General features: G+C 44.3%; 1 protein-coding gene and 1 pseudogene across 1 annotated transcript; both read left to right on the forward strand.

The window, feature by feature from the left end:
* Nucleotides 1–4423: 4423 nt before the first annotated feature.
* Nucleotides 4424–4766, forward strand: LOC114234396 (40S ribosomal protein S26-like; annotated as a pseudogene).
* A 988-nt stretch (nt 4767–5754) lies between these two features.
* LOC103293151 (translational activator of cytochrome c oxidase 1) lies at nt 5755–11665 on the forward strand. The gene is made up of 5 exons (XM_008149441.3): nt 5755–6200; nt 6507–6613; nt 7969–8096; nt 8600–8777; nt 9115–11665. Exons 1-5 carry the CDS (start codon nt 5921–5923, stop codon nt 9313–9315), a joined length of 894 nt encoding a protein of 297 aa, XP_008147663.1. The 5' UTR covers nt 5755–5920; the 3' UTR covers nt 9316–11665.
* The last annotated feature ends 5594 nt before the right edge of the window (nt 11666–17259 follow it).

A 17259-nucleotide genomic window follows, 5' to 3' on the forward strand; every position in this document is an offset into this window, starting at 1 on the left:
GGGACAGGATGACAGCTCAGAGCAGTGGAGCCCCTCCCTGCAGCAGTGCAGTGATATGTGATGTTTGCTGGTAGAAATCCTCAGGTCTTGGGAGTCCCGTGATTGTTCGAGACCATGGCTCTTCTTGGATGTAGGTTTGTAGAGATTGAAGAAGCAGAGGTTGTAAACAGTCATGCTGAATTTCCCCACGCCTCCCTTTTCTCTTACCCTTCTCTTCCCACTCCCTTTCCACTGTCGAACTTTCTCCCTGCTGCAACCTGGGCCTTAAATTCCTAGGCTGTGCAGAAGCTGCAAGGTTTTTCAAACATGGCAGTGCCAGCCCAGTACCATCTTTCCATCTTCCTCAGTTTGAGAATTTGGCAGTTCCTTCAACTGCCTGGCTTGGGGTAAAATACCATCGAAGTAGAAGTCTCAAAGCAGAATCCCCTTTACGGTCTGCACTTCAGGATGAGGAAGGAGTGTCATGCTTGGCACTTCAGTCGAGTTTTCCCTGGGAGGAAAGCTGAGCTGAGCAGTCACTATAAACTCGGGGCCGGGCTCTCTAAGAATTGTCTTTTCTGTACTAGCTGAACTAGCTACTGAGAAAGTCTCATGTTGCAGAGCCTTGCCCACCTCCCCCATCTGCACCCTTTTCTTCTCCCACAGTTGTCATTGCTGCTAATGGTCAAAGGCAAATGTATGGGCCAGGTCCTCTCAGGCTACTTTCTGGATGTTATTTTTTAAATATGGGACATGCAGGTGCCTTTCCAAAGAGGCTTGGACTGGTATTAAAAACCAGAAACAAATAAGCTAATGGAAGTATGAACTCAAGAAGAAAGATGTTGGCAGTCTGTGTAACAGCTGGAAAACTTTAAGTGCCCACCTTTGGGACAAGTGAGTGAATATGAACTTGTGATATCTGCTATTTAAAAGAAATGTTCTCACCTTGGGTTGATTGTGTACAGTATGTTTTGAAACTTGTTGAGCTAAAGCTTTGACTTGCTTGAGTCGAGTATGAATCATTTGCTTTGGTTCCTGTGTATTTTATGATCCCCCTGTCAGTGACTTTCCATCCCTCCTCCCCCTAGTGTGAATTTGTAGCATGATTGTACAAACCTCTCTGTAGAAATGGAGATTTCTTGTTCTCTGAAATGTTACGCTCTAGCCAATCAATCTAGCCTAGTGTGTCTGGACTTACTTTCTTATTATATATTTAAACTTTTCCTCTATACTATGGATTTTGTGGCATCCTATGGTCAGGTGGAGAGGAAGCTGCCCCTTACACAACTGTACTGTAACTATTTTTCTTTTTAAGAAATTATTTTCACAGGACTGATTGTACACAGGGCTTATAATAAAATTTTAACACTGTGCTGTGAAACCACAATGGTAAATCCCCACTGACGGCTATTTCAAAGGCACCTGAAAGTGGAGTGTTATGTCTATGACTTTATTTCTTGCTTCCTGAGTATATTAAACCTAATTTTTGCCCTTTCATTCTGTTTCAGCCTCCTGTATAAGACCGTATTTTCTGCCCATCATACTTTGTAATAAAACTTGAACATGTATAGGTTGACTGAATAATTTCTTGTGGTGAATTTAGTTCTTCCCATTCTGCTACCATGGTCATGTTCCAGATTCACGGGCAGGGGGATTAGACTCCACCCCAGCTCATCACTATCTGACAGTCTGACTTATCACCTTTAACAAAACACAGAGCGCCTACTCTATGCCAGGGACTATACCCACAAGTTGCTCACAGTCTACCAGAGGAAACGCCACATAAACAAATACTGTCAGTGTTGTGCAATAATAGGTGTGTTCAGGCTTACTGGTAGCGCTGGGGAGTTAGTAATCACCTTTGACTGGGTGGGAGCTAGAGATGGTCAGGGGAAACCTCATTAGACAGATACTTGAACTGGGCTTTGAAGGCCGAGTTGGGATTCTCAAGGAATAGAGAAAGGCATTTAAGGCAGAGGAAACATTCAGGCAGCAATCTATAAACCCAAGAAAGGGTGTGATCATATTCAGAGAAATACAAGTTGATATGGGATTTTATACGGGAACTGGTGGAAAATGTGGCTAGAGTGGTAAGCAGGAGCCAGGTCAGAATCTTTTGTGCTTTGCAGAAAGATTAGACCTTACTCCTGTATGAGACTGGAAATTATACATAGAGGGAAGTCATGCTCAGAATTGCATTTTAGGGAACAATGAAGAAATTACCTCTGAGTGAGGGGTGAGAGGGAGTTAGTTCACCTGTTATGATAGTCAAAGTGAGAAGAAAAAAAATAAAAAAGCCTGAACTAAGGAGAAGTAGGAAAGGAGAATAGGCCACAATTGAAAAGATTTAAGAGCCAGGATAATCAGGCTTCAGTAATATTGGAAGGATGATAAAGAAATGGTAACTCTCAAATCCTGTGGGTTTGGACACTAGGCTCTAATGTGATAAGTAGAGTTTCCAAGCCCAAGCCACTTTCCCCAACAGTAGGATGGAGAAGGAGTTCCTGTCCCCACTGCTATCTAAATGCAGGAAGTCCTAGCTGAATACTCCTCCCACTTACTTTTATTGTCATTCTTTATTCCTGTTGGGCCATTTCAAGGGAAGAAAGAAAAGCAAAATTGTGATTCGTTCAGTGAGCCAGAATTTACTAAGTGCCTGCCCTTCTGTCAGAAGAATGGAGCTGGGAGTGGCGATGGGTCTTTCAAGGGAAGTATATACTCTGAGAGTTTGTTTTATGTGGCAAAATGAGCATCTGCTGGCTCTGTTAGAACTGCTATGTGGTCTGACTGCGCATTTTATGGGAAATACATGATTCTTGCTCTTTGGTTTTTAAGGGAAAAGCTGGGAGAGTAAACTATTCATCTCAGACTGGGCTATCCTGCAGTTAAAAATCTGAGACTGAACACACAAAAATTGGGGGTTTGCTTACACCAGCAATTTTCAACTGGTATGCCACAAGAATTTTTTATTTTTCTATGAAGATTGGAGAGGTTTTTATTTGTTTTATTAGTTTTTCTAATAAGTTTTTTGTTGTTGATTTTAGAGAGATAGGAAGGGAGAGAGAAAGAAACATTAATGTGAGAGAGAAACCAGTTGCCTCCTGTATGCCACCCACCTGGGATCGAGCTCACAATCCAGGCACGTGCCCTGGCTGGAATCAAACTGATAACCTTTCTGGTCACACCGGCCAGGGCCATGAGTGTTCATAAAAGCATTATTCATGATAGTCAAAAGGTAGAAATAACCCAAATGTCCATCAACCGATGCATAGATAAATAAAATGTGCTATATTCATATTACTTGGAATATTACTTGGTAATGAAAAGGAATGAGTACTGATACATGCTACAACATGTATGAACCCAAAAAACAAGCCAAGTGAAAAGCTAGTCATAAAGGACCATATATTTTAAGATTCCATTCATATAAAATGTCTAGAATAGGCAAACCCATAGAGACAGAAATAAATTGGTGATTGCCTAGGATTTGGGTAACTGGGGGAAATGGGTACAGGATTTCTTTGGGAAGTGATGAAAATGTAAAATTGTGGTGATGGTGGAACAAATCTGTGAATATACTCAAAACTTGTACACTTTAAATTGGTGACTTGTATATGTGAATTATATGTTAAAGTTGTTATTTAAAAACAATAAGTGTTCTAGGCAAAGGAATACAGTCCTGCTCTCAAATAATTTAATATCATAGCAGAGATGGACACAAACATTTTGAGACATGCATGAAAGATTATGGGAGCACACAGACTAGGGCATCTGAGTCCAACTAAAGAATTCGGATATGTTTTTCTTTGGTGGGAAATAATGCCCGAGCTGAATCTTGAAGGAAAAACAAAAATTATTGAGGTGAAGTGAGGTAGGACACAGACTAGCAAAGACACAAGTTTGTGCTTAATACAGGAATTGGGAGAAGTACTAGGAGAAATCTGGCCTTTCTTTCTTCCTTTCTTTTAAAGCAACAATTTTTATTTTATTTTTTCCCCATCACCATTTATCCCCCGTACACCCTCTTCCACTTCCACTCAGCAATCTGGTATTTCTAATCTGCAAAATACAAGGAGGAAAGTGCTGAGCCCAAGTAGCTTGGATAACAAACAGTAATAAAAGAACAATGCATAAGTGAACTGCGAGTTATAGCTTAACCCTTTGCACTCGCTTGCCTTTTTCTCGATTCCTTTATTCTAATGCTAACAGTGTCGAGTCACACTCGACATCCGAGTGCAAAAGGTTAAAATTCAAAGGTGGACTCTTACTGAGGAGGTGACAGCTGAACTGGGTCTTGAATCAAAGATCTTAGCAAGACAGAAGCAAAGAGATGATAAAGAACTTGTATTCAGAGTGCAGTAATTTCCTCCAACCAGAGTATAATGTCAGGACGTGAGAACAACAACAACAACAGGATCTGAGCTCTCGGGTCCTCATTTCCAAGATGACCAAGAAAATAAGGAATAACGGTTGTGCCAAAAAAGGCTGAGGCCATGTGCAGCCTATTCGTTGCACCAACTGCGCCCGATGCGTGCCCAAGGACAAGTCCATTAAGAAGTTTGTCATTCGAAACATAGTAGAGGCTGCAGCCGTTAGGGACATCTTTGAAGTGTCTTCGATGCCTATGTGCTTCCCAAGCTGTATGTGAAACTACATTACTGTGTGAGCTGTGCCATTCACAGCAAGGTAGTCAAGAATCGTTCTCTGGAAGCCCAGAAGGACTAACACCCCAACCCCAATTTAGACCTGCAGGTGCTGCCCCACAACCTCCACCAAAGCCCATGTAAGGAGCTAAGTCCTTAAGGAGTGAAGAAAAGTTCTCTGGGGGGGAGGGGGGAGAATAAATGGAAATTGTACTTTAAAAAAAGAGTAGATCTGAGATTATGGAGGTATTTATATAATAACTAACATAAAATCCATGCCCATGTACTTTGCATCCATTATCTCATTTAGTCCTTGCAAGGAAACTGAAACCTAGGAAAATAAAGTAACTTGCTTAAACTTCACACTGTCCTGATCCAACTGCACACTGACCTGCTCCTTAACAGACCAACTCCTTTGAATTTCATTTCATCAGTATGAGAAGCCATAAGAAAGTTTTTTTAGCAGTTCTCACTTTATTTCTTCTCTATCTTCTCCTTCTAATGGCCTCCGTTTTCTCTTTTGGGAGAGCACAAGGAAAATGGAGAGGGGAATTTAGCTCCAGAAAGCTTTTCTGATCATCCTCCCTCTTCAGAATGGCCTGTGTCTCATCTGAATCTCAAGCCCTCTCTTGCATTTAGGGGCTTCAACACTATGATCGCTCTATTTACATAAGACTGTTCTTTTAAAACGGCAAGGGCTTATTTTGTGTAACCTTCTTATGTAAAGCAAGTACTAGTAGCATCCTTATTTACAAATATCGAAAAGGAAGTTCAGAGAGACCACATGATTAATTAGGTAAGTCACACCTCTGGGCGGCGATTTCTTTTCCTGCAAAACGCGGTTGTTGAAGTATACATTTCTTTGCAACAACAAAATATTTATCATTCTGGACCTGCTCAGAGTTGGCAAGCAATTCAGAAGCAAAATTAGTTTACTAACTCAGACGTATCTCTACTAGATCATTGTGGGAAATAAAGTCCTGCGCTCCCCAGGGCAACCGAGGTGGAGGGCGTGCAGCTGCGGAACGGATTTTGAGAGCGGTGGGGACGCATTTTCAGAACGGACCGGAAAAAGGAAGTGTGTTACACCAGCCAGATGACCCACTCGCGCTGCTGCGGGCGCGGCGCGGGGTCCGTGGAGTTTCGGCTGCTCCCGGCGGGCCTAAGCCTTTGAGTCACCGGTGACAGGTGAAGGCGACCGCAGGCTCCTGACCTGCTTGTTCCGGCGGTGACTGGACTGGCACTTTAGCCGCTGCCCTTTCTCTGTTCTCGCTGACCTTGGCCCAGGGTCGGAGCCAATGGCGGCTTGGGCCATTGTCAATCTGAGCAGAACCGCTGCACCCTGCTTGCGGGTTCTAGGCCCTGGAGCCCAGGCGGCTTTTCCGTGCGTCTCCCCAGGCTTTCAGCCCCATCCCCCGGGCTGTAGCCCCGCTCGGGGCCGGACGCTGCACCTCACCACCGCAGCCCCCGCTGGGCACAACAAGTGGTCCAAAGTCCGACATATCAAGGGTCCCAAGGACACTGAAAGGAGTCGCATCTTCTCCAAGCTTACTTTGAGCATCCGCCTAGCGGTTAAAGGTGAGAACCTGACCGTCACCCACAGCTGGTCCTACTGCCCTCTCCGTGCCCAAGGCCTCATTGGCCTAGTTTGTCCGGGAGCTGGGCCAGGGCCTATCCCATCCTTGGCCCTTCATTTTCCTAAAGACAGAGTGAATTAAAAACTTTTCTAAAATATTTCTCCTCCATATTCCATACAAACACTGGATAAAGTATTCTAAACTAACCGAGAACAAAGTGGTGTCTTGCCACTCTTCTGGGTAATGAGGGGGTATAGGTCTGGAAATAATTAAATGAGATGACTTCACTCATTCTTTTCTATCTCAGAAGGAGGCCCCAACCCTGACCTCAACAGCAACCTGGCCCACATCTTAGAGGTGTGTCGCAACAAGCACATGCCCAAGTCAACAATTGAGACAGCGCTGAAAATGGAGGTGCGTCCTCAGATTGACATTCTTGTTATTGATTAGAGCCTCTACAGGATCCATGTCTGAAAGGCCACCAAACACTCCTTAAGTCATCAGAGAGAAGGGTAGCAATGTGGTTGACACCTTCAATCCAGAGCCCTTTGGTGGCTCTCCTTGGCCATTGGTTATGGGAGCACAATCAAGAATAGGATGGATAGACAATGTACAGAGTCAGAACCTAGGATTGAGGATTGCTCAGCTGAGTTGTGAGGAGATGGGGTAGAAAGAGTAAGCACAGTGTGGGGCAAGTTCTGATGTTAGATTGAGGAAGGATTTGTTTTTCTGATATTTACGCACAAAGGAGAAAAGCCAGTAGAAAGAGGGAGAGTTCAGATGATAGTGATAGAGCCCAGGTGAGAGGACACCTCTTCCTCTGGAACAAGTGAGAAGGATCTGAAGAAGTAATAATCATCTTAATAGCTAATAGCTGAGTGCTTACTGCAGGCCAAGCACTTTGATAAGAAAATGGAATGCATTATCTCACTGAATCCTCAGAACAACAAGTGGAAACTGAGACACAGGAAGATTAGGTGACTTGACCAAGTCACACAGAAATGACAGAACTGAAAACAGACAGACCCCAGAACCTTGCTCTATCACAAATACTGCCTTCATGTTGGCCTGGTGTAGATAAGGTGGTAGAGTCGGGATTTTTCCCCACCTGGTGGTGTTTTATTTCCTTTGTGCAAGAGGAAGGGAGAAGTTATCAGTTGAGAGTTCCTGGGAAGGCAGCAGGCAGGGTGCTTGGAGAAAGTGGCAAGGACTGGATGCATGGGCAAAGTGGCATGGGAGATCCAGATGAGATTGGTCATTATAGTTTTTTGATCAATTGTTTGAAATTTGGAGGCCATGCTATTTTCAGTGGCTCTTGTGAAAAGGCATAGGTGTGCAACTTTGTGTAGCGGTGCTCAGCAGCCCAGGGGTAGGAGCAGCCCAGGGGTAGCACAGGTGGATCTCATAAAGGATTGGGTGAAGGAGGTGGAGTTTTGGTTGGAGTTATAAGGGTGGGTAGGTGTGAAATTCGGCTGCGGAGAAGAGGAATCAAAGCTGGGAGATGGCTAATTGATCATTCAGGGACCAGAGAAATAGACTCCCTTCCAGGTAAGGAGTAGTACTTCTGATTACCTTAAATGTTGGCCCCATGGGCCTCCTCTCAGAGCAGGGAGGGGAGAGACACAAAAATAAACACTTGAGAGCTTAGGCTCAAGCCCAAAGAGCCCATTCATGGAGTCAACTGTACGGTGGTGGTGCCTGTGGTTCCGGGCTGACCTGCAGGGAGGGAATTGGGAAACAGGAAAATATGCTCATGTTGTTTTTTGCAGAAAACCAAGGACATTTATTTGTTGTATGAGGGTCGAGGCCCAGGTGGCTCTTCTCTGCTCATTGAGGCGTTATCTAACAGTGGCCCCAAGTGCCATTCGGACATCAAACATATCCTGAACAAGAATGGGTAGGTGTGTGGGGAAAGTGGAGGAGCCTTTAGGTTCTAATTCTGTGCAAGGAAAGTATTGTCTTTTCTGGTGCTGGTTCAGATTTTATACATACTTCATCCTCAGCTGAATCTAAATGGGATAATTTAGTCTCCCTTAATGTGTTCTGTACTAGGCAGGATCCAAAAGACTTGTTCATAACTGTAGAAGGGGCTCTTTATCCCATCTCATCTATAGCCTTATAATGTCCACATCTTAAAATGTACCCCCAGGACTGGAATCTAAATGGCATAGGAATTGATGAGCAAAGTCTTTGCATCCTCTAAACTTAAGTCATGGCAGAAAATAGAGGGTGGGGATATATTTGGATTATTCCCTTGCCCCGTGGTGGCTGCATCTCCTTCAGGAAGAGAGCTGCTCCATGTCTGTATATGCTCCAGAGGCGAGGTGGGGGAGAGACATGCAGTGCTGTGTGGAAGCTGAGCATCTAAGGGCATTTGTTCTGACCCATTTCCTTTATCAGGGGAATGATGGCTGAAGGAGCTCGCCACTCCTTTGACAAAAAGGGGGTGATTGTGATTGGAGTGAAGGACAAAGAGAAGAAAGAAGTGAACCTAGAGCGTGCCCTGGAGCTGGCGATTGAAGCAGGAGCTGAGGATGTTAACGAAACTGAAGACGAAGAGGAACAAAATATTTTTAAAGTAAGTATGAAGCCTTAGTGTTTGGTGGACTTCCAAGAGGGCCCTAATAGATGCATTAAGGCATGCCTCTCTGGTTCTTCTTTCCTGCACCTGGGCTACAGGTGAGGTAAAAGGTTTCACATATTGCACAAACATTTATTACATGAATACTAGGTAGGACTTAATCTACCCAGGACTGTGAGGAGGATTCAGAACAATTGAAAATGATATCTCTGCCAGTGAAGAGCTTAAGCCTAGAGATATATTATAATCATTCCATTCAAGTTTTGTGACATTCTGTCTAGCTTTGTCCTGTTATCTCCTGGCTCCTCACCTCTTGACTTTGCTTTGTCCCTAGTTTATTTGTGATCCCTCTTCACTGCATCAAGTGAGGAAGAAGCTGGACTCCCTGGGCTTGTGTCCTGTGTCCTGTGCACAAGAATTCATCCCCAACACAAAGGTGCGGCTGGCTGACCCTGACCTGGAGCAGGCCGCCCACCTCATCCGGGCTCTTGGCAACTATGAGGACGTGATCCAGGTCTATGACAACATTGAGTAACCAGACTGTATGTGCCCTCCAGCTCCTTCCTAGACAACTGGCAGCTTGTTCTGGAGCACAGGCTTCTACAGTGTCCTCTAGACTGAAGTAGGTCTGCAGCCTAGCAGGTTCAAAGGCATAAGATCTACAGCTTTGTGGACACAGGAATCCGCATACTTCTCTGGGGTCTCTTTGTCAGCTCCGCTGGTGTCTCAGAGCCTTCCTGGATGAGTCTCCCCATTCCCTCCTGATGCAGAGTGGGGCTAGTCAGCTGGTCAGACTGTGATCTCAGGAAGTTGGCCCTTCTGGGGATGGTAGGTGCTGTGAGGGCCTATATACTCTTAAATAGGAGTGATTGATCTGTGTTGCTGCATTGTTTTTGTATGGCTCATGAGTTTTCCTGGGTTTGTGTCCAGCTGTTAGGACCCTCTTGACTACCTTTCAAGTCTATAAGCCTAGTTCCACTACTCCAATCCCAGGACTGTTGTTTATGAGGGGTTTTTTTGTTTGTTTTTTTGATTAACTATAGAAATGTAACTCTCTCCAGGTACTCTGTGCTCTAATGCTGGTCTGATGGCCTAAACCTGTCATTCATTCATGCAACTGATGTTTATCAAACACCTACTATGTACCAGGAACTATACTTATCAAGAGCATTAGCTGTTCAATTGGTGCCCTGTGTTAGATCCTACTCTAAGACATAGGACCTCAGGGGGAGCTGTCCTAGGGCAGTGCGAGCTGCTGCACATGCATTCTTGTTCTCTTTGTGTGCCAGGGAGTTGAAGGCTCTGGCCCAATAGGAAATCAAGTGCCAATGATAAGAGACTCCTGCTTTGCCCGGGTTCCTGTGTGCTCTGATATTTGTTAGAGTGGACCAGTCAGCAGATTCGGTTACTTTCAGAAAAGGCCATACCAAGCTGGTTTAGAAAGCTGCTTGGTCCCCAGAATGCCCAACCGTAGCTCCTCTTCATCCCTAATGCCAGATGATGAGGTACTGGGAACTGGAGAGGAAATGAGAACAGAAGGCTGGATCAAAAGCCTGGCCAGGTGGGAAATAGGGCCCTTGGTTCCTTTTTCTTCTAATAGTCACTTCTGGGTTTAGGGAGACCAGGAGTGCCAACCACCTGTTCTGGAGCCCATCAAGCATGTCAGGCCTGGACTGGCTTTTTGATCCCTGCTATTCAGCTATTTATAAGTTGTTTAAGCCAGTCTGAGCTCAGAGCAATTTTCCTAAAGAAGTCTCAGGTAAATGAAGATGGAAGAGAACTAAAACGAAATTAGTTATAGATGATAACTTCAGCTTCTAGAAAAAACAGATTACTAATTCTTTGATGACTTAAGCATCTGAAGAGTGAAGGCTAGGGGAAGGAAAACCAATGAAATAATCCATGATCATGCCAAAATATAGGCTCTTATACCTCCTTTCATTATCATTATACTACCTGGGATTCTTTCGTTTTTAAAAGGAGAAAACTTATCTAAATATCTGAATAGCACATCATTAAAATAGGGCAACTTAAAAGTTTAAATGCTACTTCATAAATTATAATGTATTTTATTTATTTGGTATTCACAACAAATCTAGAAAATAGTTAGGCCAAGTATTTTATGCACAAATAACCTCATATCAAGCAGGTAAGAACAGGTCTAATACTACATCTTGTATTGATAGACCTTAGTTTACAAAATAGCTGTTTTGTAAATGTTGAGTATAAACTTGGAGTAGTGTGATCATTTCTGAATTAAGGAAGCCCACTCTGGAAGAAAATTTGCTACTTATGTGGAATAGTGCTTTAATAGATAGGATTTGTTAATAGGGATTCTTTAACCAATTTTCTTACATCAAGGCATACTAGATGGCTCTGCACTGACCCCTGGTGGTGCCTTAGTCTTTCCTGCAGTTAATATGGGAAAGGCGGAAATGAAACCTTACTTGAACTTGTTCTGCCTCTAGATCTGGTGAAGAGAACCTTACCTATATAGGTTAGTTAAATAACTATTTAACTGAGTAGTTAAAGATAGTATGAGTTATTCTGCCACTAGCTATTATTTCTCAAAGAATATGTCAGAGCCAATATTTACAATATAAAGTTAAATGAAAAACAAAGATGCAAAACTATATGTATTGTATGGCCCAAATTTAAAATATGTATCATACCATAACGACCTGAATAAAAATGTCTTTTTAGCCCTAGCTGGTTTGGCTCAGTGGATAGAGCATCCGCCTGCGGACTGAAGAGTCCCAGGTTCGATTCCAGTCAAGGGCACATGCCTGGGTTGTGGGCTTGATCCCCAGTAGGGTGTGTGCAGGAGGCAACCAATCAATGATTCTCTCTCATCATTGATGTTCCTATCTCTCCCTCTCCCTTCTTCTCTGAAATCAATAATAAAAAAAAAAAATATATATATATATATTTTAAAAATGTCTTTTTAAAAAAGACTAAAAGAAATTGTACCAAAATGTCAAAACTGGTTATCTCTTGATGGTGATGTTATAACTGAGTTTTATTTTCTAAAAAACTAGTCACAATATTGTCCAGCTAGTAAGACAGCATGTGAGAAGATGGGAGTCAGGTGTACCTTAAAGTCAAAAGTATGGGCTCTGGTCCTGGCCTGCCCTTGCCTTATCTTTGGTCACTGTCTTAGCAACATAAAATTATTTAGCACCTTATAGCTGGCTTGGGTTCATTTTCAGGCGTCATTTCAGTGGGTTGGAGGTATCTGTGATAGGCTCTATCCATGCTTTGACTCTTAAAAGAAGCGTTCATGTGATATGTAACTTCCCCCCCACCCTCTGCCAGAGGACCTGCTGAATGGAACAGGAACAGTGAAGGCTCTGCCTCCAGCCCACTATGAAGATTCAACCATGTGGTTGAGTTACTTTCTTTTCTGTCTCTGAAACATAGCATAGCAGTCAATAAAACATCAAACTCTAAGAGGTCCCAACTTTAGACTTTTATTTGAATCCTTGGAGACTGCTCTGGAGACATTCTATAAAGAGAAATGAACCAGTAGTTCTGACAAAACAGAGTGTTATGAGAGATACCACACTGGTCTTGACAAATCACTTTCTCTATTCTGTCTCCAGACAGCAGTTTTTTTCTCTTTCTTTGTCACTGCCAGAAAGGTAACATTTATTGTTTCTTTAAAAAGCCAACCCTTATCAAAATATCCTCCTTCCTACCTAATAAAATGGTAATATGTAAATTACCATCACTCTGCTACGCCCACGATTGGGCCAGCGGGAGGCACAGGGGGCGGGACTTGGGGTGGCCTGGGTAGCCGATTGGGCCAGCGGCAGCGTGAGCTCAGCGTCTGCGCCATGGCTGTGCTGCGGAACAGAGGGGCCTCTGGGGCAGCGAGCTCACATCCAGCCACGGACCATCAAAAGTGGGGGAGCTGGGTGCCTGTCTGCTCCGGCACCAGGACTTTCAGAAGCCTCCGCTGAGCCAGAGGCTTCTGAAAGGCCTGGTGCACCAGCAGACAGGCACCCAGCTCCCCAGGGATCGAAAGCGAAAGTGTGTAGGGGACCCTACAAGTGCATGATTCAATCACGCACTGGGCCTCTAGTATAACAATAAAAGTCCCATCTAATCCCATCGCCTGTAATATAACTACCATTTACCTATATTACTCTGATTGGAACCAATCTGCTGGGGAACAAATTCTGACTGTCAGTTGCTAGAAACTTTGGATGAGAACTTAACCTCTCTGCAGCTATTTCTTCAACTGTAAAATGGGGATAAAAGTACCTATTTCATACAGTTGTTTTGAGAATTAAGTTAATATACATGGTGGAGCAAAAGTAGGTTTACAGTTGTAAGTACATGAAAAACAGAATTTATTCTTTTATTTATTTATTTTTAAATATATTTTTATTGATTTCAGAGAGGAAGGGAGAGGGAGATGAGATAGAAACATCAATGATGAGAGAGAATCATCAATCAGCTGCCTCCTGCATGCCCCCTACTGGGGATCGAGCCCGCAACCCGAGCTTGTGCCCTTGACTGGAATCAAACTTGAGGTGCCTATGGGATACTCAAGGGGTGATGGCTCTGGAGCTCAGAAGAAAGTCCAGTGTGACTGCAGCGTGGAAATGGTTGAAATGGTTGGTTAAGGGACAGACGATGGAAATGAAGCCCTCAAAGAAAGCAATTTCTAGAAAGGTAGAAGGAAAATCAGAAGGTTCTTTTCAGCTAGAGACGTATTAAGTAGTTGTATTGCTGTTCTCTACTACATAAGAGGCTCTATTCTAACTGCTGGTGATAGGGCAATGAACAGAACAAAATCCCTGATCCTACGTAGCAGCTTATGTTCATCGTAGTTGGAGGAAAGACAAATAAGTAAATATATAATTCGGGCACTAGGAACAAAAGTAACACAGAATGTGAAGATCCAGAATGATGGAGGGGAGTGAAGCTATTTTAGATGAGGTGGTTAGGAACTCTTTAAGAGTTGACATTTGAGCAGCGACCTGAATGAAAAACAGGAATTAGCCATGGGACATCCTGGGGAAGAGTGTTTCAGGCAGACCAAATGGCAAGTACCTGTGGTGAAAGGGCCTGAGCCTGGTAGGTTCAAACTCTGGTGAGAAGGCCATTGTGGCTAGAGGACAACGATCAAGGGAGATTGGTAGAGATGAGGTAGGAGGGGATGATGGGGGCCAACTCCTGTTGGACCTGGAAGGCCATGACAGAGTTTGTGGTTTTTTAAAGTTAATTTATTTATTTTTGTTAATCCTCACCCAAGGATAGTTTTCCATTGATTTTTAGAGAGAGTGGAAGGGAGGGCAAAGACAGAGGAACATTGATGTGAGAGACACACCAATTGGTTGCCTCTCGCACATCCCCTGACCAGGGCCAGGGATTGAGCCTACAACCGAGGTATGTGCCCTTGACCAGAATTGCATCCGGGACCCTTCAATCCATGGGTCGATGCTCTATCCACTGAGCAAACCCAGCTAGAGCGGCGTTTGGTTTTTATTCTAAGTGTGATGGAAAGCCATTGAAGGGTTGACAGCAGGGGCGTGACATGACCTGAATTACATTTTATAAGAGCCTGGCTGCTGTGTGGAGAATCATTTGTTGGGTGACCATAGAGGAAATAGGGAGACCAGTTAGGAGGCCAAGGCAGTGCTCCAAGAGAGAGGATGGCAGCTTGGACTGGAGTGGTAGTGGTAAGATGTGGTTGGGTCCAGATACATTTTGAAGCAAGAACAGATACATTTTGAAACAGGAGCAGAAAGATTTGTTGAATGATTGAATATAGGGGTGTTAGAGAAAGAAGAATATCAAGGAAGATTTTAAGAATTGGGAAAACAGCCCTAACCGGTTTGGCTCAGTCGATAGAGCCGGCCTGCGGACTCAAGGGTCCCAGGTTCGCTTCCGGTCAAGGGCATGTACCTTGGTTGCAGGCACATCCCCAGTAGGGGGGTGTGCAGGAGGCAGCTGATTGATGTTTCTCTCTCATCGATGTTTCTGGCTCTCTTTCCCTCTCCCTTCCTCTCTGTAAAAAATCAATAAAATATATCTTTAAAAAAAAAAAGAATTGGGAAAACAGAGGAGGGGAGATTTGGTGGTAAGGGGAAAAGAATCAAGAGTTCAGTGTAAAACGTTAAATTGGAGATGTGTTTTAGAGTAGGCTAAGTGCTTTGATGAAGAAAGTACTAGGTGCTCTGGTATTCCAAGAGAAGCTGCTGAATAGACCTTTGGATACAGACCATGAAATGGGTGTTAGATTTCTACTGGCATAAATGTGTCTTTTAAAAAACATTTATCTCAGATGAATAAAATAAAGGGTCAGATCTGAGCCTCAAACTGGCAGATTATGACCTCCAGCATAAGCCTATTTCACTCTCAACAGAGTGATATCCCCAAAGGGGTGACAGAGTTTGGGTTTTATTCTGTGTGAAAAGAGATTCTTAATAGGCAAAAAAAATCTTAGATAATACAATGGTGTGTGGCCTTCAAAGCTCAACCCTACCTAACAAAATCTTATTCCTTAATAGTTTCTCTCATCAGGAAGAATTTAAATGTAATTAACTTGGAGGGTGATAATAATAATAAAAACGGTTGAAAAACACTGGCCTAGTGCAAAAACATAGCCTTTGGGTATCAGATAGTCCTTTTATGAATCCTGACTCTACCATATGTACATGGTACTTAAGTTCTCTGAGTTTTATTTTCATCATTTAAATGTGAATAGTATTATTGACCTCAGTATATTTAGGGCCCAGCCAGTGTGGCTCAGTGGTTGAGCACTGACCTATGAACCAGGAGGTCACAGTTCAGTTCAATTCCCGGTCAGGGCACATGCCTGGGTTGCAGGCTCAGATCCCCAGTGTGGAGCATGCAGGAGGCAGCCAATCAATGATTCTCTCTCATCTCTATCTCTCCCTCTCCCTTCCTCTCTGAAAAAAAATAATAATTAAAAAATAATTATTAGGAAGACGAAATGAGAGGACATTCCTGGCCTATAGTAAATGACTGATAATACTAATTTTCTTTTCCCCTTCCCAGAAAAAAAAAATTATGGTTAAGGAACTACAATAAACTGGATAGGGATCTATTCAACAGGAAAATGATAGACTTAAAAGCTTGTTCAAGAAAAAAAACAATTAACAGGACAAGAGGCCAGATAAATATTGGGGTGGGGGTATAAATAAAGAGGAGTGGAAGGTAATTCTTAAAGCCACCACTAAAGGTTCTTAGTTAACAGTTGGGAATCACACCTGAGGAAGAGACTCCGGCATCTCATCTGTATTACACGGGAACAGGGACCGGAGGAAGGGAGCCCCAGGTGATTGTGGTGGACTTGGAATCCGAACATCTGGGTGTACAAAATGTTGAACAATGGGGGGTTGGGGAAATTCATGACGGTCAATCTCCATTTTGAAATAGCCAGCCAGTACAATTGTTTTGGAACAATATTCAGTGGCACGGAAAACACTTATAATGTAAGCACATCACAAAACAATCTGAAGCCATTTTTGTCAAATGTTGTATATTTAGGTAGGAAAGATACAATTATCTCTGAGGTGGGATTTCTTTTTCCAACATGAATACAAAGAGCTTGTATTGCTTTTATAACCAGAAAAGTTTGTATTCCCTCCCCCCACCCCAAAAGAACCATTTGGCTTTGCCACTTACTGGTTTCAGCCCTGGCCAGCGGCGGAACTCCCAGACTTCCGAGGACCCACATGCTAGCACTACCCCATTCTCCCGGAGGGTGTAGCCCCGGAGGTCTGAGCGCCAAGGAAAGGCAGGCCGTGGCGAGGCCGCCCCTGCCTCCAGGCAAGCGTAGTGTCTGGACCGGAGGACCTGTCAGGGGATCGCGTGGAAGAAGTGGCCACACGCCGGGAAGCGCTTGGAGCCAGAACCCTCCCCGCTTATTACGCACCGGTGTGGGCACAAGGAGGAAGGGGCTGGACACTAGCCTCGGGAACGCTGAGAGCGAGGAAGGCGGAAGGCCTGGGGACGCATCCAGCCGCTTTCCCAAACTCCAGCCCGAAAGTAGCCGACAGGGAACCGCGCCAGCCCGCGCGCCCGGGAGCCTCGGGCGACTGACGCGAGGTGGGGATGTGGGCGGGGCCTCACGCACGAGCTGTGATTGGAGCAAACTACACCTCCCGGGGAGAGAGGGAGGGCGAGCCAGCAAGGGATGCGCAGAGGCGGGTGATCAGAGCCGTCTACGTGATTGGCTAGCAGCGGAGTGAACCGGGTGCTGTTTAGATGATTGGCAGGCGGTAGATAGCCCTCGGAAACCTCCTTGGCTTCGCCCATTGGCATCCTGTGAGAGTAGGCGGGATTGGTTCTTCGTGTGGTGCTGATGATTAGCTGGCGGCTGAGAGGGTGTTGGGAAGGGAGAGGTGGGGGGGGGGGCGGTGGCCGCGGGGGGGGGGGGCAGTGACTTCATCCTTGTTATTGGCTGTTGAAGTGAGTGGGGTGGTACGAAGGTCCCGCGACT

The sequence above is a fragment of the Eptesicus fuscus genome, chromosome 20 (genome assembly GCF_027574615.1).
Source record: "Eptesicus fuscus isolate TK198812 chromosome 20, DD_ASM_mEF_20220401, whole genome shotgun sequence".
Taxonomy (NCBI): domain Eukaryota; kingdom Metazoa; phylum Chordata; class Mammalia; order Chiroptera; family Vespertilionidae; genus Eptesicus; species Eptesicus fuscus.